Source organism: Pezoporus flaviventris, unplaced genomic scaffold (genome assembly GCF_033815535.1).
Source record: "Pezoporus flaviventris isolate CSIRO_AGI_PZ_B2104156 unplaced genomic scaffold, CSIRO_AGI_Pfla_v1 ptg000097l, whole genome shotgun sequence".
Lineage (NCBI taxonomy): Eukaryota > Metazoa > Chordata > Aves > Psittaciformes > Psittacidae > Pezoporus > Pezoporus flaviventris.
The window spans coordinates 2,047,198-2,073,135 of NW_026892645.1; the positions used below are offsets into that span (position 1 = coordinate 2,047,198).

At 46.5% G+C, this 25,938-nt stretch overlaps 2 protein-coding genes across 7 annotated transcripts in view; one reads left to right on the top strand and one right to left on the bottom strand.

The window, feature by feature from the left end:
- The window catches only part of CNTRL (centriolin), a 30,534-nt gene extending 23,870 nt beyond the window's left edge, over window positions 1-6,664 (top strand). For all 4 annotated transcript variants that reach the window (XM_061476538.1, XM_061476535.1, XM_061476536.1 and 1 more), the window contains 11 exons: window positions 701-918; window positions 1,325-1,482; window positions 1,738-1,811; window positions 2,071-2,259; window positions 3,132-3,357; window positions 3,627-3,832; window positions 4,246-4,386; window positions 4,803-5,072; window positions 5,178-5,240; window positions 5,809-6,012; window positions 6,513-6,664. In XM_061476538.1, the coding sequence (XP_061332522.1) occupies window positions 701-918; window positions 1,325-1,482; window positions 1,738-1,811; window positions 2,071-2,259; window positions 3,132-3,357; window positions 3,627-3,832; window positions 4,246-4,386; window positions 4,803-5,072; window positions 5,178-5,240; window positions 5,809-6,012; window positions 6,513-6,623 (1,860 nt within the window). In that variant the 3' untranslated portion in view covers window positions 6,624-6,664. The remainder of the gene's footprint in view (window positions 1-700; window positions 919-1,324; window positions 1,483-1,737; window positions 1,812-2,070; window positions 2,260-3,131; window positions 3,358-3,626; window positions 3,833-4,245; window positions 4,387-4,802; window positions 5,073-5,177; window positions 5,241-5,808; window positions 6,013-6,512) is intronic.
- Window positions 6,665-8,239: 1,575 nt separating this feature from the next.
- On the bottom strand, window positions 8,240-23,833 carry RAB14 (RAB14, member RAS oncogene family). Of its 3 annotated transcripts, XM_061476542.1 has the most exons (8): window positions 23,554-23,770; window positions 16,352-16,410; window positions 14,960-15,013; window positions 13,330-13,507; window positions 12,222-12,288; window positions 11,227-11,314; window positions 10,876-10,906; window positions 8,240-10,266 (listed from the first exon to the last, which is right to left on the bottom strand). In XM_061476542.1, the coding sequence occupies exons 2-8, from the start codon at window positions 16,401-16,403 to the stop codon at window positions 10,089-10,091; spliced, it is 648 nt and encodes a 215-aa protein (XP_061332526.1). In that variant the 5' UTR covers window positions 16,404-16,410; window positions 23,554-23,770; the 3' UTR covers window positions 8,240-10,088. The 3 variants fall into 3 exon arrangements, with proteins under 3 accessions (XP_061332526.1, XP_061332527.1, XP_061332528.1); XM_061476543.1 differs by lacking the exon at window positions 14,960-15,013 and having other exon boundaries at window positions 23,554-23,773; XM_061476544.1 differs by lacking the exons at window positions 14,960-15,013; window positions 16,352-16,410 and having other exon boundaries at window positions 23,554-23,833.
- Between the last annotated feature and the right edge of the window lie 2,105 nt (window positions 23,834-25,938).

The window sequence follows — 25,938 nt, forward strand, 5'->3', positions numbered from 1 at the left end:
AGGAGTAAGTATGGCTCAGCTGGATGATATTCTTAACCATTAAAAGGTATTTTAGCTCAGCTAGTCTCTTCTCTTTTTGATGATTAAAAGACTGACATTGAGCTTTGCTACCAGTGGGTGGAGAGAGCCCTCAGTAGCTACAGGATTGTTAGCTCAGAGTCAGGGATAGCCCTTCTTTACTCAGTTGTGCAACTCCAGAAAGACTAATGTGCTTGTTCAGAGAATGTTTATAACCTTATATAAGCAAATAGCACCTGCTGCTTTTACTTCTAAATGAGTTCATCTCTTCCCTTTGTGCTCTCCCTGTGAAGAACAGGCAAGAGAAGGGAATATTACTCCACTTTACAGTGGTCACCTTACTACATTGCCTGAGCATCTTGCAGCCATTCTTTCAAAACCCCTGCTATGAAGGGATAAGCTACTCTTACGGGTGGGGGAAAATGAGGTTTAAATGAGGATTGAACAAAGAATTGGACCCCTTTCTCCCAGTCCTAGTGCTCATATTCACCATAACCTTCATTATAAATACACTGAAATTAATCTGGCACTTTAAGCAGTTACAACACAGTAGTTCCAGAGGGTACTCAAGCCTATGTGTGATCTCTGTGAATGAAAGGTTTTAAACCGCTGCAGCTACAGATGTTGTTAACTTGTTCTAGTTCTTGACCTTATGTGTTGTTCTCCGTGCCTTCTTTTGTAGGAGAAGTTAAAACTGGAGAATATGCAGAGATTATTCCAGTGTCAGCAAGGGGAAGTAGCTTGGCAGGAACAACTGCTCGAGAAAGACCGGCAGGAAAACGAACATCTGGTTTCTCAAATGCGCACTCTGCAAAATAGCATTGAGGCTCTGAATAAAGAAAAGGAAAAGCTCGAGGAATATTGTCACGGTTTGGAAAAGAAGCTGTCACAAACCAGAAGGTGTGTGTGTGGGGGGAATATTTTTTCCTGCAAAGATCAGAAGTGATGGGAAGTGCCTATCATAATGTCTATCATAATTAAAGCTATAACTTTGAGGTGCCCAGTTGCACAGAATGTGCAGTTTCTTGTAGGCTGTGGAGGTTTTATTTTAAGCATGTCTACATCAGACTTACAGCAAATACTCAGCCATGGAGCTGATGAATGCAACAGCATTCCTTATGCCATGGCAGTGCAGTGAGAAGTGTTATAAAAAGCAGGATGCTGAGACTTGGAACAGGACAGCTGTCTCACTGTGACTACCAGATAGTGTCTGCTTGAGCTGAGAGAACTACTGAAATGCAGCTGGTTTCTAGAGTGCTCACCAAGTGCTTCCAACAAACCAAGAGCATGTGTTCATATTTTACAGAGACTTGGCTGCTACTGAAGAGAGCAGCAGGACCGCATTGTCCAGTGTAGAACAAATGGAGTCGGATGTTAAGAACCTGCAGCAGGAGGTGGATCTGCTGAACAAACAGAAAAAATCACTGACTGCAGACATTACTGTTGCACAGAAGGATCTTCAAGGTAAAGATCAACTTCTGGTTTTAAGCTGTAATACATTTTAAGAGAAACTGTATTAAAAGACACTTTGACTATACCGTATGATATTAAATCTGTCCAACATGCTCAGATATCTACAGGCAGAACATGCTGAAAAGATAGAGTTTTTAGAAACTGTTTCTCTATTTTTTATTCCTCCTTTCTGAGACGAGCTGATCTCCCTGGCTGGGTATTTACTGCACTTTGCTGATTGATCTCTGTCACCAAATATTTTTCTAGATAAAGCAGAACAACTAGAATCACTGAAAGGAGAATTAACTGACTGCAGGCAACAGCTTCAACAAGTAGAAGAGGTTAGTTTTAGTGAATATGTACTTCTTTTCATGTAGTGGTGTGCAGGAAGGAGGGAGAAGATACTTAAACCCCAGATAAGCAGCATCTTCTATGTGGGTCCTGTTGTGCTAATTCTCTCAGTGTCTGTTTTAAATGGACAGTAATCTTCACTGGGATTTAGGGGTGATCTGTTGTATTCTGTCAATGCAAGCCTTTTAGCCAGAGCTGTTACTCTTCCCAGCCAATTTTGTCACCTAATTTTATGTCTTTATATTGCAGGATTTGAAAACTAACACAAGGCATCAGGATGAGTTGCTTAGAGAGCAGGCAACCCTGAAAGAAGATATCCTGCAGTATGTAAGGAAACGTAAGGATTGCCAAGAGAGACAGAAAAAGAGGGAAACCCAACTGCAGCAGCTCCAGAAGGAGATTGAAGAGAAGGAAACAGAACTAGCCAAACAAGAAGCGGTACTGGCCCTGCTGACTTGTCTTTTTCTCCTGACCTCTAAAAACAGGCAGTTTACAAATAATAGAGCAGTGCTTTAAGAAACACAAAGCCTCATTTTCAGAGGAACAGCAGCAAACAAAAAGCTTCAACATTCAGTTATGTTTTAGTGAAAACTAGGGTGTCCCAAGGAAGGACAGGGTCTTCCTTCTGGGCAGGGTGACACTGATACCAAGACTGCTGCGCAGTCAGCAGTGGCCAGGGAGTGCAGGAAGGGCAGGGTGAAGGCCCTGCAGTGTTGTGTCTTGGCTGCTGGTGAGGAGACGGATTCTTTATAGCTCTCTTCTGTCAGCAGCCAGGATGCAGCAGCTGGATGTAGTTCAGAGAGCTTGTCATGCTGTTGATATCTCCTGGGAGATGAGCAGACTGTGGACAGTACCTGCAATAATACAATGGATTGCAAGTGAAAGTAATCCCAGTTCAACTTCAGCTGTGTTCCCTTAATGCCAAATCTAAACAGAAAGAAGTCCAGGGCTGCTCTATCCTTGTTTTCTTTTGGTTTCAAGTGGATCACTATTGGCTACAAGCTTTTATTTTCTCTCCTATGGTGTTTCTGTGCAAAGCCCATCAGCTGTTGATGAAAAGTTGGGCTTAATCATACATTCCTGTAGTAAAATTAACTGAAGCTGGCGGAGCAGTTTCAACAAAGCATCAACCAAAAGAACTGAGGGAGCTATATAAATAAGAAAGGCAAGAAAAACATAGAACTTGTCAGGAGGGAATTTTCAACTCCAGTGCTTCCCAATCTAAGCTGCTTCTACTTCTGTAACATCTTTTGGTGATGGTATCGGTTTTCATGGAGTTGGTACTAGTGAGGTGCTGTTTTTCGTGGCAGATTCTTCATCGCCTCAAGCAAAACTCAGAGCGCGAAGGGAAAAAGCTGGAAGAATGTACTGCTAAAGGGAAGGATCAGAAAATCCTGCTGGAAAAGGAGCTGACAGAGCAACAAGTGAAACTGGAGCAGGCAATAGCGAAAGTCCGGCTGGCAGAGGAGAACCTCGGGCTGTTGGAGAAGGAGGAGTCCCGATGTGCAGCACTTGAAGAAACTGTCAGGAAAAGCAGTAAGAGTCATTGCACACGTAAACTGTTACCATCTGGGGGCTCCAGTAATGTAATGAAACCAACAGATAATTGTGTAATCTCACTTGGTTTCTAATGGAGCACATGGGTTGACTCCTGATCCTTGACTTGCTCAGAGAACTAAAGCCAGCCGTGTTGTGTGCCCTCTCCCCTTGTATCAGCGTTTGTGTGTTTCAGACATGTCTGATGTGATGCCAAGACCCTGAACATCTCTGCTAATGAGGATTGTTTTTAACAATGTTCATTACAGAACATCAGCTCGCAGAAAAAGAATTTCAATTACAACAAAAAAATAGAGAAATACAGTCTCTGCAGAAAGAACTGGAAGTCTCCCAGTCTGATCTGAACCATCTCCAAGAGCAGGTAGCATCAGAGAGGAGAAAGGCAGGGAAGAAAATCTTGAGCCTGAAAGAAGCAATGCAGATGCAAAGGATGCAGTTTGAAAGAAGACTGCAGGTAAGTCCTGGCTGAGGGAGAACATCTGGGGATTCGGGTTGTTTTTAAACAGCAAAATGATAGAACACCTGTTGTTATCATAGGAGGAACAAAGTGATGCATTAACTTCATGACTAGATAGAACTTGGGGCAGCCGCACTCTAGTGTTTCTAGATTGTGCTGCAGAACGTCTCTGGTTGCTCCTATTTAATGCTGTTTCTATCCTCTAACTTCAGGTTGTGTTCTGTGGGTTCTCCTGCCTCAATGTGCTCTGGTGGATGCTCACAGTAAAAAGATCAGGTTGGACGAGGCCTTGGGTGATATGGTTTAGTGTGAGGTGTCCCTGCCCATGGCAGGGGGGTTGGAGCTAGATGATCTTAAGGTCCTTTCCAACCCTAACTATTCTATGATTCTACCTTTCTGCATTTTCCTAGGAACAAAAGCATGAAAACAGCTGTTGGCAGAGTGATGCAGCAACTGCTGAACACATAGCACATGGTAACTGGGAGCGAGCCAAGCGCCTTACTACGGACCTTGACCAGATCCAATGGGACTACAGGGATCTCCAGTCCCAGGTATAACTGAGTAGCTGAGTACTGGTGGGTTTGAGGGAAAGCCTGCTTGTCACACAAGTTTATACTGTACTGGTTTTGTATCTCGTCCTTCTCTGCTGTATCACAGTTGGCTTCAGCCAGGAATTAGGACTCCTGCTCCTGTTCACATTAAGGTTTGGTTATAGGAACTTGGCATAACTGGAGTAATAACTTACGCAAATCACTAAACGTTACCAATGGTCAGAGCTACTCAGTGGCACTTAACAACTTGTTAGTGCCAGCCTGGGCCAGCAGCTGCTTCGATACTTACTTTAGTATAAAAAGGTGACTGCATGTTATCTGACCCCCAGTACTTTAATAAAACCTTTATAAATTGTTTCTAAGCCCTTTAAAAATGTGTTTGTAAAACACAGTGGTGGTGCTGTTCTGTGGTGTAGGTGAAGACTCATGAAGACCTGGAAGACAGACAAAGAGAAATGGAGAATGCAGCAGCATTACTTAAACTGGAGGTTGAAGATGAAATCAGGACAGGGTTTAAATCTTCAAGCCCGTCTTCTCTAGAACCACTGGACAATTCAGAAGCATCTTCTGAAGCAGAGGGAAGTCTGCAGCGTGAATCCGACCCCTCAGAGGTTCTGTTTGCTGCTGCTGACAAGAGACTTTTCTCACTGGAGGAGAAGTTGAGCCTGTCTAAAGTCTTCTTAATGGTAAAACGCTCTCAGGAAGTACCTGCTGCCCGTGAGCAGCTCTTGCTGCTCTGTGGTACCTGGAGCTGTCGTGCTCATTCCTCAGTGTGCTTCTGTTTCCAACAGGATGAACAGTGGCGCGGGGAGGCTCTCCGAGAACAGCTGCAGCAGCACGAGGATCGGCTCAAGGTGCCTCATCCCATTTTCTCCCTGTCCCACTAACTCCTCCCTTGGGTCCCCCCATCACCCACATGAAGATCCTTCTCCCACACCAGCCGAGCAGCTCTGGGCCCCTGACGAGCTACCGAGTGCCTCTGGATGGGAGCAGTAAGCGAGAGCCTGGCACCTGCATGCTGTAGCAAGAGGAATAATTTTAATTAACAGTTAATTGGATTTTTGAGTATTCCAACAAGATTTCCTCATTTACATCATGCTGTGGTCTCTTGGCAGTGGGGCTAATAATGACAGTTGAGGAGCACCCACAATCAATACAAGTACAAGGGGTGGCCCAGTTCAGCTGGAACGTACTTGTTGCTCTCTCTTTGGGCAGTTAATGACAAAAGGCTCTGGAAAGGGAGCTGCTTTCTCACTTGGGAGAAGGTGAACTATTTAATTTGCAACCCCCTGCCATCTGTGTATGGGTTGGGACTCTCAGTGCCACCTTCCTGAGGGCTTGGCTTGAAGGTCATCAGCCTTCTTAAATACAGCCTTGAAAATGGCACTGCCTGGGAATAAAGAGAAGTAATGATTGCTTTAGGCTCGGCTCCGGCAGTGCATGTCCAAGCAAGTGGAAGTGTTAATCAGAGGGAAGCAGCAAACCGAGGGCAGCCTTCACAGCTTGAAGCGGCAGGTTGATGCGCTGGACGACCTCGTCAGCAGCACTGCTTCAGATTCACTGTTCCCAGCCCAGAGCTCAAGCCTGGGACCTCTGCAGGATGCTCTGAAAGCAACAAAACCTCAGGTAATGCTCTGCTCTGTGCGGGACTTGTGGCTTTGGGTCTATCCCAGCCGTATGTTCATGACTCCTAGAGGCACAGTGGGGGGGTTCTGAAGGTGGGGGTGATTGTATTGTACCTTTATTAACTCTGGCAGTAGCCAGCTTGTTTGAGAAGGGTAAGTGCTATACAGAATCATAAATGTTTGGGTTGAAGGGGCCTTAAAGCTCATCCATCTCCAACCCCTGCCACGGGCAGGGACACCTTCCACTAGAGCAGCTTGCTCCAAGCCCCTGTGTCCAGCCTGGCCTTGAACACTGCCAGGAATGGGGCAGCCACAGCTTCTCTGGGCACCCTGTGCCAGTGCCTCAGCACCCTCACAGGGAAGAGCTTCTGCCTAAGAGCTCATCTCAGTCTCCCCTCTGGCAGGTTAAAGCCATTTTCTTGTTGTTTTGTTTTTTAAAACATTGTCTCTGTGCTCACTGAAGGCATTGGTTTATTCCTCTTGTCCTGCTGCTTTCTCCAGGCTGCTCTGACAAGACTCACCCAGGGCCCCAGGAGGGCTGCTGACTCCCCGCAGTGGCACAGACAACACATTCCTGCTCTCCAGGAGCATCCCAGTGAAGCCCAGAGGTGAGGTGGGAACTTCACCCAGTCATGAGTGTCCTGAAGGTTGACGAGTGTCCTGAAGGTTGACGCTAAGTAAGCGGTGACAGCCCCAGGGCAGATGTGGGGTCTCACACGGTGCTGGCCCTTACCTGAGGGCATTCCTGCAGTAGGGATGGGATCCTCAGGGTTGATGCTGGTTGGGCTCTTGGAGGTGTATTTTCACCAGCTGTGGGTGAGAGCTGCTGAGAGGTGAGTTCTGACAGGACATGCAGAAACCATTGTGCTGCTGACCAGCTTCAGTGGAAGGCTGCTACCACCCTTGGTCTTCCAGCAGTGCTTCCTGGTGTACAGCCCAGCACCCAAACCTGTTACAGTGAGTTATGCCACCAGCCTGGTACCTAGGGTTCCTGTGTAATGGTTTAAGTTAAAAACCCCTTTCTTCAGGAGCTGCCCCACAGCAGAAGAGCAGGAGCTGGGTCTGTGGTGCAGCTGACACCTTCTTCACACTTCTACCTCGCTGCTAGCAAAGCCTGGTATGAAAAGGCGGTTGCCAGTGCTGGCTGCAGGGCCCTCTCTCCACTGTGAAGTTTTTGTACGAGTCAGTAACAGCTTTATGTATATAAATTGGGGTTTTAAACTGTTTTAAATGTATGCAAAACACCATCTGTTTTGGTGCAGGTACCTTTCAAAAGCTTGTAACAGGGACAGAGTTGTCACCTGTTGTCCAACACATGGATGTTTCAAATGAGTGCTTCCTTAAAATAAACTTCACTGACTGACACTTGCTGTTACCCGGGGGTGTGGTGGTGGTTTGGTGTTGTTTCCATGGGTTGAAGCTGCAGCACAGGCTCTCAGAACACGCTCCCAGCCCTGCAGAAGAGTGAAACTTGTCCAGAATTGGTGTTTCTGACACTGTAACTGTGCTCCTGGCTCCCACTGGTAAGCACTCGGTTACAGTTCATTCTCTGGAGGCTTTGCAGCATCGCTTCTGAAGCATATGCCCATGGTGAGTGGTTTCACAGGCTTCCAAGCAGCTTGCTCTGTTAGTAGTGAGAGAACCACATGTAAAGCCTTGCAGCAGCAGCATGAGGAGCTGAGAAACAGGGCTCTGCTCTCCCAGGCAATTCTTTGCCTCTCCCTGAGCCCTCATCCCTCCATTCCATCCAGACAGGGCTGGACCTCATCCTCAGCACTGCCTTCTCATCCACATGGTCCCTGTGGATCTTTCCTATGCAGCCAGAAGAGATCACACTGTATTGGGGACTAAACAGCACAACACTGCTCTGGGTGTTTGTGCTGGGCTCAGCCCTGGCCTGTCACACCATGAACAACACCTCTTGGGAAAAGCCCTGTGGCACCATTGCCACAAGGAATTCTCACATTCCTCATCCCCAGCTGAAGGAATCACATTATGGAATCCTGGAAGGGCCTTAAACTCACCCAGTTCCAACCCCTGCCACAGGCAGGGACACCTTCCACTAGAGCAGCTTGCTCCAAGCCCCTGTGTCCAACCTGGCCTCAAGCCCCAGCTGTCTGTGCCCTGCATGGGCCATCACCTCAGGCTGATACCCCAAACCAAGGAACCCCCCTTCAAGTCCCAGCCCAAGCAGAGGGGGCCAGAGCAAATAACACAGCCAAGAGCAGTTTATCTAGATACAGGTACTTTATTTACAAATATTTAGATTAATAGCATCGTTACATCAAATGAGGAGTACAGCAGTCCAACAGCTCCTTTCTGTGACAGAAACAATGAGACCTACTGTAACTGGGAGGACAGGTATTGCACCTCAGCAAGCTGGAGTCATTACAACATTTACTTCACAGCAGCAGCAGGTCATGGTCCCTGGGCAAACCCTTTGCGGCGCAGCCTCGGCTGAAGCAGGATGTGAGCTGCAGATCCTGAACATACCCATCTACTTAAGAATATTAGTTAAAAAAAGGACTAACCAGACAAAACAAAGGGACAGTGCACAAGTTACCCAAATCCTATTGTCTGCACATTCCAGTTTTGGCTTTGATTTAACATTGACTGTACAATACTCTGGTACCACGGTTTACTTACAAGTCTGAACATTGTAGTTTTAGTGTCTAGGGAGGGATTTTAAGACTACTTCGTATTTTAAACCCTGCAGCAAGACTAAACCTGGACGTGTGACCATGGTTAAGCACAGGCCCCTGCCATTTTCAAACCACGCGTGGTGTTTCCCAGGTGCAGTTTCGTGCAGGCTGCACATACAGCCACAGTGAACCCACGGGTAGCTCAGCAACAGCCTCAGGTTCATGGTCATTGCCTGCATCTCCCTTTGATCCAGCATTACAGGTTGTGGCACCCCACGAAGGATGGACTCAAAGGCTCGAGAAGCCCAAGCCTTAAAGAAACCCTCACATGGGCCTGGTAAAAATACAACAGTAGCTCCAAATCCCTAGAGAGCACCGGCGCTGGTGCCGGTCCGCTCCAGGCTCTGACCACTGGAGGAGTTACAGGTAGAGAAGCGCAGGATGTGCGAGAGAAGCCGCCCCAGCACAGGGCACGAGGCAGGCGACAGCCCAGCGATGCAAAACGCTTATCCCAAGAGCGAAGCGGGTTTTAGCGCGCTGCTGATTGCACACGACGGGGTTTAACCAACACCACAGTGCAAAGATGAGAGAGACATGGATCCCACTAGTGTTAATGGCTGCGTGGGGACTCGAGCTGCCCCGGGTGACACCAGGGATGAGGCCTGTGTTAGTGAGCGGCACTCGGCGCTAACGTGGTCACACACAGCTCGTACTGTACAAACGGGGGGGTTTCTTACATACTGTTCTAATGCCAGTAATCATTTTTTCTTCGTTAAAATCATATACACAGGATGTATTTCACTGTCAGCTCAGTTCCTTCAAATTTTATACATATTTACGTCCTGTTAACAAATGGAAAGGAGAAAAGTGGCAGAAAACCGACGTCAAGCTCCGAGCACGTGTCCCTGTGCACGCTGCGGCTGCGGCGCCAGCCCGCCCCTACCCCACACACACCTCAGGGACATCCTCCAACAGAAGCACATTGTTACCCAGCCCCTTGCTACCATCGGAAGTCATTTCACAGCAAAAAACTCATCCTTTACTACAGACAGCTCTAAACGGTTAGAGGTGGGGGAGAAAGGCCAAAGAACCATCAAATTAAACCGTACAAGACAAAGCCCTGCGAGAGTGTGAAATCATGAGTCCAGCATCAGTGCTCGGTTTAAAGTAGGTATCGGTGACACTATCACAAGGACAATCAAGGAAAAAAAAAAAACTTCTAGATTTACCATGCAGGAGAGGTTTTATTACTCTACTTGCCTTTGATAACCTGATTACATCTAACGTTGTTTAGCAGTTTAGTACTGTGTTAAACTTGTCTCGAGAGTTTTAATTAAACCCAGTAAGATGTACAGAAGACAGGGCAGCAGTCAAAAGCACTGCTCCCGACAGACAGAGGTGAAGGGTCAGAAATGGAGCCAGGAAACGGAGGTCACTAGCAGCCGCAGCCTTCTCTCTGGGGCTGGGGTTCACTGGTTAGCCGCCCGCCCTGCGGAGCCGATGGCTTGTGCTGTACACCCGATTCTGCAGCGTTCAGATCCAGGCTTCCGTCTTGGATGTTCTGGTAGATTTTCTTGGCAGCCTCCAGGAAGGCATCCTCGACGTTCTCTCCGCTACGAAGAGAGCAGCAGGGGTTACTCAGGCAGGGCAGGATGTGGAGGCAAGTGCCCTGCTGGGATATGCCTGTCCCTTGGCATGCAAGAACAGCTTTTGGTACCTAAAGCAGATGCACCACTGAGTCTGACAACCCATCCTGGGACAGCCTCCAGTAGGCTGTCCAGGCTCCCTAGCCATTAAACCTATTGGGACTAGCCAGGAGGAAGAAACACATTCCCAAACACCAAGAAGCAAAAAATCAGCGTGGAGTCACACACGCAGCTGCGTGGCTGCAAGCTCAGGAGCCACTGTAAATCACACCCTTTTTAAGGGTTCCATTCCAAGGGTGCCAGCTGGAGCCACATTTACTGGTGTCACTGGAGACCCGATCCCTGTACTCCAGCAGCTCCCCAGCCAATGTAGCCTGGCCCAGGTCCGGTGCAGTGACTCCTGTCAGCAACCAAAGGGACTGGGACCACTCTAAGAGAGCTCAGAGCCAGTGGTCTGTCGGGTTTGCACTTGTAAGTCCCTGCTATACCTGAACTATAACTGTATTTAGTCATAACCAATATAATCCTCTTAAACTGATCACACCTGAATCACAGTTGTAGACAAAGGTAACTTACGTTTTTGCACTTGCTTCAAGGAACAATAAACCTGTTCAGAGACAGAGGTTCAACAGTCAATGCATAATACACTCCAAACAGCCCTAAATCAGCCACGCTGCAACCTCCAGATAACATGCAAGATGCTGTTTTAGCACTAAACAGTCTTTCATGAATAAGTTAAGGCATCAACACACAAGCTGATTCCTAGAACTAAGCACAGTTACAGTTAAGCCAGACTGAGGCACAGCAGAAGTCTGCACATACAACTGCATTACTTTGGAAGCATAAGCTTGCAGCTACCGATGCTGAGGAGTCACTTTAACATCACTGTCCTGTAGGAAATATAACTGCTCAAGAGAAAACACACACCATTTTCTTCAGCAAATTGTTTGGCTTCTTCATACGTGACATCCCTCTGTGCTTCCAGATCTGCTTTGTTTCCTATGAGGATTATCACCTGGTTCAGAAGAGAGAGAATTAGTCTGGGCAGTAACTGACGAGCTTTTCACTACCGTGCTCATGATTCAGGCAAAACCCCAAAAGGAAACACACAGAAGTGTTTCACAGCAGAAGCCATGCACCTTCAGAACACTGCTCCAGCACTGCCCCCTCCATAAAGCCTGGAACAGCAGCTCCTGCCATTGCTTTCAGCTGCTTTAGGCTGCTCTCACGAGACGAGGTCCTAAAAAGCAGCAGCCCTACAGTCCTGCTGTGCCCTGGTGACAGCTGTGCTCTGAGCCACTTCCTGTACTTGTTTAAGCATCTCTTAATCCAGCCAGAACCTTCCCCTCTTTCATCACAGCAGAGTCTTCCCACGAGCTTGGTGCTGAAGTGTTTTAGGAGCACTTGGAAGAAGACTTCAGTGAACAAGTTACAACTGTCTGGGCAACAGCTCTGTGGTATGGTCAGAGACAGAGAAGCCTTTTCCCCCCAGGGTTCTCCAGAAGTCCTGGCCAGCTTCTGCCAAAGATCCCATTTCTATTCCAACCTAAGGACACAGCATTCACCTCATTAGTACCACAAAGCAGGAAGTGGTAACAAAAGTTAAGGTTTGTCCCCATTCAATGACAGTTTTGCCTCCAACTGCTGAGAACAGGCCCCTGGAAGGTAAGAAGCACGAGACATCTAGAAGAAACCAGGGCTTTCCTGCACAGTGACCTGGCCTTTTGCTCTGGGTACAGTAAGGGGAGAATCCCTGGTACAGTGCAAAATGGGACACGGGAGTGACTGGAGCTAAAGTAGCCGAGCGACCACAGGCAGCTTATTTCAGAGAACTGCTACCACTGCAGATGCTTTGGCCCAAGCCCTCCACCTCTTGCTCGGAGAGAAGCAATACTGTTTGAGTCATATATAGCCCAACTTACAGTATTTGGATTGGTGAGGTTCCTTGCATCTGTCAGCCAGCTGCTTAAGTGATTATACGTACTTCTTCTGCAAGGAGTCAAGGAGAACAGTTTTAGCCACAGCATCTTTTAACACACCTACGTCCAACAGCTCAGTCAGCACCCACTGAACACACTGATGTCTGTCATCCCAATACTTCCCCCCAGCCTCATGACAAACAAAGCAGCAGCATCTTGTTTGGACCTGGATCATGATCTGAACATGCTGACTTCAAATCCCCTGAGCAACTCTGACAGCACAGCTGAGACACCAACCCATGTTCCTGCCCTCACAAGGACAGGGTTTATATTGTCTAGTACAGAACACATTAAAGGATTTCCTGTCAAATACTCTCACAGAGCAGTGTATGGTGAGCAGCCCTTCGGTAACAAACAGTGCATAAACTCATGTTTTACTCAAGATTTCAGCAAACAGGAAATACACCTAGACGAAGAATACCAAGAGCAGCCCTAGGGGAAGACTGGACACGGATGCAAGTAGAAGTATTTCATGTGGCACATCTAATTAATTATTCTTTTAGCAGGATCTTTAATTTTCACCTATAAAAAGAAGGGAGGATGGCTTCTGTACCAACTCATTTTGTTGGAGGAATACACTGTGAAGAGGCCAAGAAGTTGGGCTGCTGCAATGCTCTCATCTCTACACAACCTCTTAAGCAGCCCACTGCAACAGAGGTAATATTCTGTCCTGTGCCCACTCTAACAATATTCCTGCCAGGTAAGCAGCAATGCCCACTGCCTCCCAGGAAGGCAAAAATCCATGTGCTGAAGAGCAAGTCCTAAGGACAAAGCCAGTTCTTCAAACAACTTCAACCCAAGCAGTCAAGGCCCCAGATCCTCAGGCCTGTCAGCAGTGACGCTTTCCAGGAAAAGCGGCTCACATAATTCCTTATGTTTCTTTTTCAGCTCTTTAAATACTTCAAGTATTTAGAAGCGTCTCCTTCACACGACAGGACACAAACCCATCCAGACTGAGTCCTTTAAGTGAAGGGGACAGACACGGTGTCTAAAGAGCTCCTCAGGCACATGCAGAGCTGCGGTACGAGACACGCCAGTCCAAGCGCCTCACCTGGTGATGTCGTAGACCATGAGAGCTCCCGCGGCTCCTCTGTAGTAGCTCCGTGTGACAGCCCGGAATCTCTCTTGTCCTGCTGTATCCCAAATCTGTAGTTTAATTTTTTGGCCACTAACTTCAATTATCCTTGTGCCAAATTCAACACCAATTGTGTGGGGACAGTCTGCCATAACTGCCGTGAAAAATAAAGAGCAAAGATCAGATCTTTCTATCACAAGGTCTCCTTGACCATCACCAGTTCTCAGTTACCTTGACTAGAGCTTCAGTCTCTAGGAAAGCGTTTTTACAGCTGCAGTACCCAAACTGTATCATTCCAGAAATAAAATGAAGTATTCCCTGAGCTTCTTAGTTGTAATGGTTATGGAATTCCTTGCCTTCTCTTCTGCATCTATACTGGTGCTGTCTGGTCGTATCCATCATAAGGTATCGAGTCAGCTGATTCTCACCCTACCCTTGCAGGAAAAGTTCATTATTTCAATGCAGTAAGAAAAGATAACTCTTCAGGAATGACCAAGAGGCAGTTAAAAGTCTGTAGGACAGCTTCAAAACAGCCAAGTTGTTCCAGACAGGGCAGTAGCATGACTGTCCACAGATAAAGGCCAGTCTCATAAGTAGCTATCACCACAGCAAATCAAACCTTTAAAGGCATCTTTCTAACTAATATGCTCATCTTTAAGAAAGATGAAGAAATGCAGGATGAGTAACTATCCAGGCTATCTACAGTTAGTGACAGCGTTGTAGTAGAGGTGTTTGGCATGTCAGTTTGTACTGCTTCAGCTTACTGCTGACCGACTAAGAACAAGACAAACAGTCATCAAGAATTTGGCCACAAGCAAACCAGTATTTAAATAATTGACTGATTGGGAATTTGAATTCAAAGCAACTGTTAAAAAATTCTAGTTCTACTAGAAAGCAGAAACAGTGTGAACTGAAGCTCCTACCCACTTACTGTGATATCCAGTAGCACAGGGTAGAGACTGACTTTGTATTAATAACCACCTACAGGCTCAGCCCCCGAGTGTGAGCTACATGGGACGCCAGAGAGGTAACAGCCACTGCAAGCTCCAGTGCAAGAGGCATGAGGAACTGAAGCTAGTTCTTAATTAGTGATGACAGCATAGATGAAAACACTGCAGTTGAGTCAGACTGGAGTAAGTCCTCAACACCAGCACACAGGTCATGAGCCACAGCAGCTACAGAGAATGACAGGGCTGCCTAAGCCTGCAACAAGGAGTGAGAGGAAAGGGAATCTTTTTCTTTTTGAAGCCATTACTAACAACCTCCATTGCTTGTGTGGAAGCTACACCAATACTGAAAACATGCGTGTTTCAGACAGGAAACTTCACTTGGGTCAGAATTCCCCAGAAAACCCATAAAACCAGACACAGCCTTTCCCCTCATCACAAGCAGGACTGACCGAAGCAGCAGTTTTGCCTCTAGTACATCAACATTTTGTTTCTACATCTACAGGAGTCAAAACAAATCTAAGCAAGTACAAAGCAAAGCCACACAGGTGAAGCCAGACACCACATCAAGCTCATGCACAATGGAAGCAAAGAGGCAGGAAAGAGGGATGAAGCATGAGAATAAAGTGAGAATAAATCTGGTGAATTGAAATACTCACACTTCTTTTCTGTAAATTGATGAAGCAAACAGGACTTTCCTACACCCATGTCCCCTGTTACAGAAAGAATAGTTAAGGCTGACACCACATCATTGTTGCAAAAACCACATTTCCTCCATCCTACACAAGGAATGGTAGAGACAGGCAGACCACTCCTTGGGTCCAGCCCATGATGTTTATACCTGGTCTCAGACCTGAAATTCATCAACTTTTGCACTGGTTTTGGTAACAGGGTTGCAAGCAAGGGTGGAGCGGACAGCTCAAGGACAATTCAATCCAAATCACTGATTTTACAACTGTATTTCACAAGGTTACAAGAAGCAAACCTGTACAAAACTGAAATGTAAAATACACCTTCTGAGTAATTACCATGCTCCCATCTCACTTGCAATTGCTAGTCAAGACATCAAAAACACTGACAACCAACCAGAACACACCAAGAAATTGCTTCACTTCCACTTATCCACTTGCACAATGCCAACAGGGAGGAAGAGCAAGATCTGTTAAGAACCAAGGTTTCCGCAGCTGAGGCTGTCACAGCAGCCCGAGTTACAAACTATTACAAGACTGCAGATCACTTACACCTACACAAGGGCATTAAGAATTAAACAATGAACAGCAAGACCAGTTCTTCCAAGAGAATAACAAATGCAATCAAGTCCCTGGCTGTAAACAGACAAGGAAGGTGCAGCTAAAAGCTACATTTAAACACAAACACGCAGCCTGACAGAGGCTTGAAGCCTGTCTGAAGCAATGGATTCCAATTAGCACTTGCGATGGTTTCCAATTAGCACCTGTGTCTTCAGCATAGATTCTCAAACCTTTAAGGCTAATGATGCAGAGGGAAGGTGCTATACAGCAAACCTGAATCAACAATACCTGGCTGTGTTAACTCCCATTCAAGTTTTCCCCCCCTTTCAAACCGAGTTAGTAATTTTTTTGCCAAATATAAACTGTATTTTGATAGAGAGCACATACACATGTTTTTAGGATGCTTTTTTGTAGTGCTATGGAGAGGGCCAAGTGTTATGGCCCTAACAGTGAAGATGCACGAGAGTACTGAAGTACATTATGTCAAGAACAGTTACTGTGAACAGTAACTCAACACAGGCACTGGTACTTGCCCTCCTCCCAGGTCACTTCCACCAACCACACAGCTCCCACTCTGTGGCATACAAAGGTATTTGCTGTTATACCATCACCTGCTCGAGCTTTAGAGCAAGCAAGGTGATACCTGTGAGGAACTGAGGATGGACAATTAGCTGAAAGAACTACTCCTATACAAGCAAGTAGCAACAGAAGTCACAAAGAGCACAGCCCCAGGGCTGGGAGGAAGGCTGTCATGCATGTACACATCAACATAAACAGGTATGAGAGCCCAGCAGTACTTACCAATAATGATGTACTTAAAGATGTAGGAATAGTTGTAAGGTGCAGTTGCCATTGTGGCACTAGAACAGAAAATAGAACACATCAGAACTGCTACTTGTTCACCAAACTCAACCCAATCCATAGACTGTAGTTCACAGAGGCAAACCAACCCTCCCTTCCCCTTCCTCTCCCCACAACTACACTTTCACTCACAGTTCAGGTTTTGGTACTTCCCCACAGTCACCAAATTAGCGTCATTCAGCAGGACTCCCACATCACTAGCTCTGAACCCCTGCCAGTTCAGCCTCTGAGTAGAAACATGCTCACCAAACACCCAACATATTCACTGAAAATAAAATCCGACTCCAAAAGTAAAATCTGAAGGGGTTTAACAAAATCAGCACTTTGGAACTATTACTTCACTGATGAGGCTTGCAAAAGGAGCAAAGGAGAGAGCGCAGCTTGCATCAAAAAGCTAAGAACTACTGGAAAGAACACTGCAGCAGCCTTAGCTGGGCTCTGACTGCTACATGCCCATGTCAGAGAAGCTCTACAAGCCACAAATCAGATGTTCAGGAAGTTAGTTAACATCTCTGTGGCTTTGTCAGCACCGCAGCTTACAGGCTGCGCAGGTTCTCTTTTTTAAGAGAGAGTCAAAATTAGATTGGGGTAAGCACTTCCAATATGCCAGAGTTTCCTATGCTTTCCTACATGTAGGAGGAATTAGAACCGTCTTTAGCTGCGTAAACCTGTGAGGAGCAATAGCTGACTTACCAATTGATACGTCAGTTAACCAGGATTACAAGTCTGCACAGGCCACATCTTGCCAGTTAACATAAAGGATGCAAAACGCCTCCTTTTGTCCCAGGTTTTAAGTTAAAGTAGGCACAGTGGGATCAGTTAAGCAAGTGGAAAATTTCTAGTGGGAATTCACCATTTCCTTCCCTGCTCCTGCGTGGCAGCTAGCCAGCCCTGAGAAAGCTATGGAAGTTCTTATGAAGAACACTGCTTCAGCCTAGAAAGATTTTCAGTCAGTCATGTGGCCTTCACATGACAAACGCAACCAGTGCTGCAAGGGAACAAAGAGCCAGGAAAGCTCACAAGCCTCCAACTTTTGGAAAAGCAAATTATTGTTTCCACAGCCACAATTAATCCGTAACAGTGAAGCACAGCCATCAGAAAGGTGACCTGCAACAAACCTCATGGCAGCACACATCCACCACTGCACAGCAGAGCTTTAAAGCAAAGGCTCTTATCTAGCCCTTGAAGGGGAACCACACCAGCAGGAGGTTGGGACGGGTTTGCTGGGTGCCAGGTGCTGACCTGCACCTCCGACACGGTTGGCTCAGGATGTGGAAACTCTCAACTCCTTCTATCCCAAGCAGCATACAAAGCATCTATGCTCAGTCCTATATATACACACAGTTTTATAAACCCAAGTTTAAGACAGTAAACAAAAGACAGCTTTGGACCATAATTCTTGTATATGCTGGCAAGACAATTCCACACCAAGGGCTGCACAAGTTGCAAGAACAGTCGCCTCAATCAAGCCAATTTTAGAACAAACTTCTACCATAGCAGAGGGAAATCTCCCACAGCCACCCCTCACCACCTTTGTCCTCCTCAGCCCCTGGCAAATCACCACAGAGTGAACAGACCATCTCTTATCACTGTACTAGGTAAGAATTAACACCCACGGCTGGAAACACACTGCTCTTTACCAAGCAAGCCAGCAACCTGCCTGCAAGATTCCAGAGTTACAGTATCAGCTTCAATATATGCAGTGATTATTTTCAACACCAGCAAACAAAGACAAGTAACTGCTCCATAGAGAGCTCAAAATTAACATGTCACTGTGGAAACACCCAATACTTCACATTTTCTGAATCTATCTTCACACATTATGCTCTTCCTCTTCTCAGCATGTCCCAATAGCAGCAACATTCAAACCGAGCATCTTGTGATCCAATGCATTTGTTCTTCGCTTGCCATTTACTTTCTAAGTAAAGCTGGAGGATTGTGTTCACAGCTCCATTCAGTCTGGTACCAAGGTAGAGAACCACTCATGGGGCTATGAACGTGTCCTACAGAGGCCAGGTGACCCTCCCTAGCTTCACTAAGTCCCTAAGGTGGAAATACTCAGTTTCCTGTTCCCAAGCACATGACTTTACAAGACTGCTGTATGTAACAAGTGAAGGGAATGTGCCCCACCTCCAAGCTTGCAAGTACCATCACTGGAAGGGGAAGACTCTTTGTCTTTTAAGTACAGACAAACTGGGAACTCTGTTCAGGCTACATCACAAATGGGATTTGAAGTCTCTCAGCTAGAATCTTCACTGCTAAATAGACATGTTTGACTGGTTTTGCTTGCTAAGGCATGTCAGTTCTCACTCTAACCATGCTCTTTCAGTGTAAAAGAAACTGTCACTGCTTTGCAACACATGCATCAAAATCAGTTCCTGCTTCAGAGTGAGTTAGAAAACCAAATCCTGTGCTTGGCAACAGAAATGGGTGGGAAGGGAGGACTCACTTCAAGCTACATCTCATTGCTACAACTTCACCCTTATTCCTGCAGTGACATTAGGCCCCTAAAGGAGGTGAGAGATACCACACAGCCCACTGTGTGCAGCCAAACCTAACATAACACTGGCCACAGCTTAGAGAAACAGTTTACTGACAGCAGCACTGACAGAGAAATTAACCCGTATGTGAGCCTAGACCTTCTCTGAAGTCCCAGAGAGCTCCCAGGTTAGTCACTGGGTCTGAGACACAAGCTTGTGGCAGCACAGACACTCAGTTTAAACACAATTTCTGGAGTTAAACTGTAAAATCAAGCAACACTTTGGGATTACATTTACTCCAAGGGTCACATTACAGGAAACATTTTGAAACACTTTGTAAATTATTACTAAAGGTCAGGAATCTTTTCTGGAGAGCAGATGACTTTAACCCCCCCCAACCACAAACCAACAAGCTTTTAAACACTAAAATTCCAATGAGGATTAGCAGGAATCCCAACTGTACTCAGATTTTGGAATAAAACTGATACTCCGGAAGGACTCTGTGTTGAAGGGGAAATGCAAGCTAAACACAGAAGCCATGTGGAGAATTCAGTCTCAGAAACCTGACAACCTCAGCATTTACTGCAGAAGGAAGTCAGACAAGAATAGTGCACAAGAGGATTCAGTCAACACAAAAATATTAGCTACATGTTAATGCAAGGAGCTAATATACATTGACAGCATCACCATCCACACTATCGGCGGCTTTACACCCACAGCGCTCTGTTCCAGATGTGTGAATGTGAATAATCCCAATATGGGAGGCTGGGGTTTCCCTCTTGGGAGAGCCAAGAACTGCAGGACTGACTTGCACATAAATACACATAACTTACCTTTGGCCACTGCTGACATTATACAACACAACAAAGTTAATCAACCATGAATTTACTGTTAACAGCAAGCAGGAATCTGGAAGCTTGGTCTACCTGCCATCTTCCAGGAAAGTCCGCCAACTTGGAACAAGTTTTGGCTCCCTTCTCAGACAGAGGTAATGTCTCCCCAGAGCTTAGAGCAGTATTTCAGGGTGGCAACTAGCCAGAGGATCGTGCCTCACCATACACAGATTTCTGAAGGTTTCAAAGCATGTACAGTTAATTTCTGCATTACAGTTTGGACTGGAAATGTTACAGTGAACAGTGCCACCATAATCTATCTGCCACGTATTGACTCCTTCCTTGGAGGCTTTTCTAATTTATAAGAAATTAAAGATGACCTCAATGAGATCTCAGTACACCTACTACTCCCCTAGTACACCTTAGCACTCCTCTAATCAACAAGCACTACACAGTTATGTTGACATCTCGCTGCAGCCTTATTTCCAGTATCAGCATACATCCGTACAAGCTGAGATAAGGTTGCTCTCAGCACACTGCTGTAATGTTCTTTATCAGAACCCCGTAACTGTAAATATGACATCCACACCAGTTCTCATGAGACAGTTTCGTGGGCAGTTCTTTCCAGCTCAACTCAAGGACACAGTCGATTTTAAGTCTTCACTGGTATCATTTGCATAGAGAAATGTCCCAGCTTTATGCTCAGCAAGAAGCAGGACTATTACTAGAGGAGACCAGAACCGGTACGCACAGGTTTTGTTAGACACTGTGTAGTTAATACCATCAACTGGGCAGGCCACAGAGATACCACCTCAGGAAACAGCTACTGGCTTCAGACTGCCTGACAGTTACAGGTTCCCCTTAAAAACATCCCACTCAGCAGGCAGAGGACCAGCTTAGTCAGGCTGAGGCACTTTGTGTTTCATCAGGCAGGTGTTCTTCCAGTCACTCCTCAAGGACATGCAACAGGAAGGGATCCCACAGCTGAAGCCCGAGTCCTTTCTATTAAAGGTAATGCCATCACATCATTCCTTTCATAAATTGAAACAACTTTTAAAGAGCTGTTAGTTTCTGCATTTGGAATAAAGTATTAGTTATGTATAGGCGGCAGAGTATGCAACCAAGAACTATTATTTAGAACAGCTCCTAAATTTCAACACAATTAATAGGTGGCTCTCCCCCTTCCCAGGGCATGATCCTCCTCTTCCCTCCATGTTTATTTAGATGTTAATGAACAGCAAGCACTGAGAAGAGATCAGTAAGGGGGGAAGAAGCAGGCAGAGGCAGAATTGTTTCAATTCATAACTGCACCATTCCCTGACGAAGACCTTTGTCAAACACACACAACAATGTGGTCTGACTGGTACCTAACTAGAGGAGGTGGCTAGAAACAGTCTAATTGCTTCAGCTGTGGTCTTCCATAACGATCACACCAACTGGAAGGTAATAAAGGTTTGTTATCAATGAATACACCAGAGCAGTGGATTCCCTCAAGTCTGGTGTCCACAGCAAGCTATGAGGTCAACTACAATTAAGTTTCATTGTGGTCCTGTGATTCTATACACCATTTAGGTCTTCCAGAAGATACAAACATCTCAGACCTCTCTAAGAGGACGGCCCCAGAACCTCCTCATATGTTTTTTATGTGTTTTTGCAGGGTTGTATTTATAAAGCCCTCCTTTGAGACCAATCCTTGAGGATTCACATCAGCAGCCTGCTAGCAGCCCAATACTCTCACATCCGCCAACATTACTTGTTGCTGGCCAGTGCCTTACTCATTCTTCTGTTCTAGAGTCACCATCTTTAGCTTTCCCCATTTGGATTTCATTAGAGCATACAATTAGCCCAAGACAGTAAATGCGGCTGAACTGATCTTTGATCAGGCAGCGACCCAGCAAGCTTCTTGTGATCTGCTGCTGAACATCACTTTGCATTTCCTCATTATTCCCATGCCCAGCTACTCTTTCTGTGAAAGCAGATGAGGTCTGCAGGCCACCAGGCTCTCCCTAACCAGCCTCAGCTGCGCAGAGCCCTGTTCAAGCTGTTCTTGAAGAAATGTATTTGCTATGTTCTTTAATCATGTAAAACATCTTAACTCAGCCTGAGGCCTACTAAGTATTTCTAAAGACTTCACAGGCCTTCAATTCCTTTCGTATATGAGAACTTTGACTCTGTGTATTTTTAGATCAAGGCTATGTATCATACTATCATCGCTTTTTGATCTCCCTCAACAGCTATCCAGCCATACACATACTGTGTTGGTGAGCCTTTAATAGTTTCACATCCTGCTCCATTCAGTTCCTCCATTTTGTTTCCTAAACTTCCTGCATTTGGATGTGCATTTCTCCCTCACCACACCCCAGCTCATTAAGTGTTGCACACCTGTCCCCATCAGCAAGAACACTTTCTCCCATGTCCATTCTCTCAGGCATAGTTCTTTATTCTTTTGTATGTTTTCATTTATCCTACTCTTCCTCTTCCTATAACACAGTCTAACCTGTAGCACATCTGCACTTGTAGCAAGACAACCAAGTTCCAGAGATGCCAGGTAAGTTTAGGGACAGTATATACAGAACCAGGAAGCTTTGTTGTCAGTCTAACAAATCAGAATAAGATATAACTATCTGGAGTCCTCACCCTGGACAGCACAAGCCACAAACACACTGCAGAACAACACTAAATAAGGTTTATGTCCTTTGTCTCAGAAAGACACAGCAAGATGCGACCCAAGCATGAGCAGGTTCCATTGGATGCACAGGATTAAACAAGTCATTTTAAAACACCTATTTACATTTTACATCCTAGTACCTCCAGTAGAACAGGTCTGCTTTCAAACTGCTGTCCTTCACATCAGCTTTTTGTTATTTATAACATGGAAAACAGGAGCTTCTTCCTTCCATTCAGATTTGTAGCATTTTCAAATCCCTACAAGAAGCTAGCAAACGCCTTTTTAATCCATATTAGACTATATGATATTTAGGTATTAAGTCCTTCAGGGTTAGGGTTAAGCAAGGATAATTCAGCACCATTTCCACTCAAGACAAAGCTATCCATGGACGTTACTGAAACCTTAACAGCCTACTGCAAACAGGCAACACACAACTGGGTTAAATAACAGAACTTGTCTTCTGTTTAGCCTGAATTAGCACTGACCAAAGAAAACAAACCACACATCCAGAATACTTCAGCTGCTTTCCCGAATAACAAGTGGCACTGCCCTCGGACCTCATGCAAGTTATTTTTCTGTCCAAGTTCACGACAGCGCTGGTCAGCACAAGCAGCACAAGTACAGATGACACACAGTGTAGTATGTACATACAGTAAACACCCTACGGGCAATTACAATTAGTAAGGAGCACGCATACATAACACATATATACACCCCGCATGAGTACTTGGTGCTGGCGTGTCACAGGGAGTGTGCAGCGCAGAGAAGGCGGTGGCGACAAGCAGTGCAGCAGCGGCCTAGCTCCTGCCCCGCCACCTTCGTCCCCCTTAGCCCCAGCGGCCCCTTCTCCTTCCTGCCCGCCGCCGGGAGCGGACCGAGGGCGGTCAGACCCGCCAAAGCCGGCGACCGGCCCGCACCGCCCTCCGTGCCGGGCAGCGGCACACCTACGGGGAGGGCGCCCCGACTAGGCCCCGGCTCCGGGCAGCAGCAGGAGGAAGCGTCGCTCCCCGGGCCGGGAGGCGACCGGGAGCTTACCCCACCCCGCCGCTATGGGCGGCGCGCCTGCCCGACCGGGGCCCGCCGCTGACCGGACAGCGACGCGGGGCCTAGTGCTCCAGGCCCGGCCGGGCGGAGAGGTGCCCCTCCCCGGCTCCCCCGTACCTGTGCTCGGGCAGCGGGTGGCTGTGCAGCGTGGCTCTGTCGGCGGCAGCGCGGTTCGGCCCGCGGGCACTGCGGCGCTCAGTGCTTCGTGCTGGGCAGCGGCCGGGCCGGGTCTCCGGGGCTCCCTCAGGCGCTGCTCCACTGCGCCCCCATCACCCCCCTTACCCAAGATGGCGGCGCCCCTCACACGGGGTTTCCCCTCCCACTCTCGACGGGCGCCGGGGCTGCACAAAGGTGGGCGCGAGAGGCCGCGGCGGAGCCAATCACAGAGAAACCCCGCCCTCTACGCGAGCGAGGGGCGCGGCCGACGTGAGGGGCGTGGCCGGGCGTGAGGGGCGGGGCGGGGCGCGCGCTCCCTGAGGCGGTGCCGCCCCGTACCCGCGGGTGTTCTGAGGGAGCTCGCGGCGTTCCCGGCTGCTCCTGAGGGAAAAGCGACCCGGATCCGCAAGGATCGGCAGCAAATCGCATCGGACCTCGGTGTCCCGCTTCGGAAACCACCCCTGCAGCTGCCTCCGAGCTGTTAGAATTGTCCTCCAGCTTCTGGGTTTAGGTAATCTCTAGGTTATCCATGTTTCCTGTCCTGCCTCAGAATCCCTGCAAAGACAGTATCTTCTGAACGACAAGATCTCGCCATGTCTGAGGAAAACACAAGCGGGAATATCCCGCCAAAGTTCAGGTACGCAGGGCATCCATGCTCCAACATAGTCCGATATCCAAAGTCTGTAACGAGCTGTAGAGAACTCTTCCTATCCCCAGTTCCCGGTAAAATTAGTGTTATATCTGATGTCTTTTACAATGCCCTGTGAAATTCTTTAACCAGTTTGTTAATTTTGGCTTTAATTTGTTTTTAAGTAGGCTTTTTAAACCACTTGTGATTTTGAAATAGTATAAACACGAAAGACCTAAAAGTGGAGGATGCTGCACAAATCTCACAGCTCATGGGAGAAAAAAGGATAAATCGGTGGTTCAGGAGATGAAAAAAGAGTGTAAACAGTGTAAGATGTGTAAAAATACCGTTATGGAGGATTCTATATATTTCCAACTTAATAAACTTACCCAGCTTCTCAGCTCAACATCCAAACTTTCCTGACATGAACACAGACAGTATAGAAACAATGAGTCCAGATGCTCAAAATCCACATGCTTGGTATTCCAGATTCATGTTCGTATTTTCAATTTTACATTGTGTTTAATTGAAACTCCTTTGAGATTCTCTTTTTGGAAAGCTTTAGGGCCTACAAACCTGTTAAAGGTAATTACATCTCTGTAAAGAGGAATTACCACAGGAGCTGCTAGAGGGCAGCCACACAGCGCGTTTCCAACGATGATTTATGCTTTTGGGGAGGAACAGGATGCTTTAGTCAGCTTTAGTGCCTCCCAAGCCAAGAGCTTCAATTAAAGCAAGTGGAAGGATTCTACTTGTTGGAGAACTGAGAGTTGATTAGGGCTTAAGAGTGACTGAAAAGAGCTAATGGCTCTTCCTGACCAAATACATTGAGTCTAAAAAATGTGACTTCCTCTCCTAACAGGCTAATGGAGGACAATAAGGATTTTATTTCAGCCCCACACATTGTGCAAAACATCAAATTCTGTGTGTATCAATGTCCAAGATTGACAGCACCTTCCCATAAGGCAGCACACCAAAGATTATTAACATCCCTATGGGAATATCTTTCCATCTCCAGTACTATGACATTACTAATTCCATTCTCTTAGTGTAGCCCTGCACATGGAATCCTCTGCTTTCTGCAGGGAGTGCCTTGTGAATCACTCACCCCCTAAATATTGCTCAGCCCCTACCAGGGAGGTGCTGGATGCTGAGCTCCACCTCATCTGGGCAGAAGCCGCTGACACAGGGTGAAAAGCACAGATTAAAAACAATTGGATTTTTTCTCCCATCGACATAATAAATAAATCTCTGAGGAATAAATAGCAAGGAGTCTGTAGAAAGTTACAAAATACGGTTGTACAACTGCTGTCAGTCACTGTCAGGGTCCTAACTTTAAAGTAGATGACAGAACCATTTTCAAGTTTTGCAAGACCTTATACCAGTGACTTTTACTAGAAAAATAGGTCAAACCGAGCCACTGAGAATGGTTGCCACAAGAGGGAGTCTTTAAACGGAAAATGATCTGTTTTGATGCAGTTACAGTCGGGTTCACTATCTTTAAATACAGTTCCTTTAAGCACTTGCTATTTCCATTTCCTTAAATACTATTCTTGTAACACAAATACTGCAACATTTAAATAAAATAAAAAATAATTTAAAAAAACCCAAATTGTTAAGGTATCACACAAAAATCCATTGGCTACTTCTCTGTCTGTGACCTGGCCTTGGCAGAGTTGGTCAGATGGTGTGAGCTCCCCTGGTTTTAGCCGAGATGG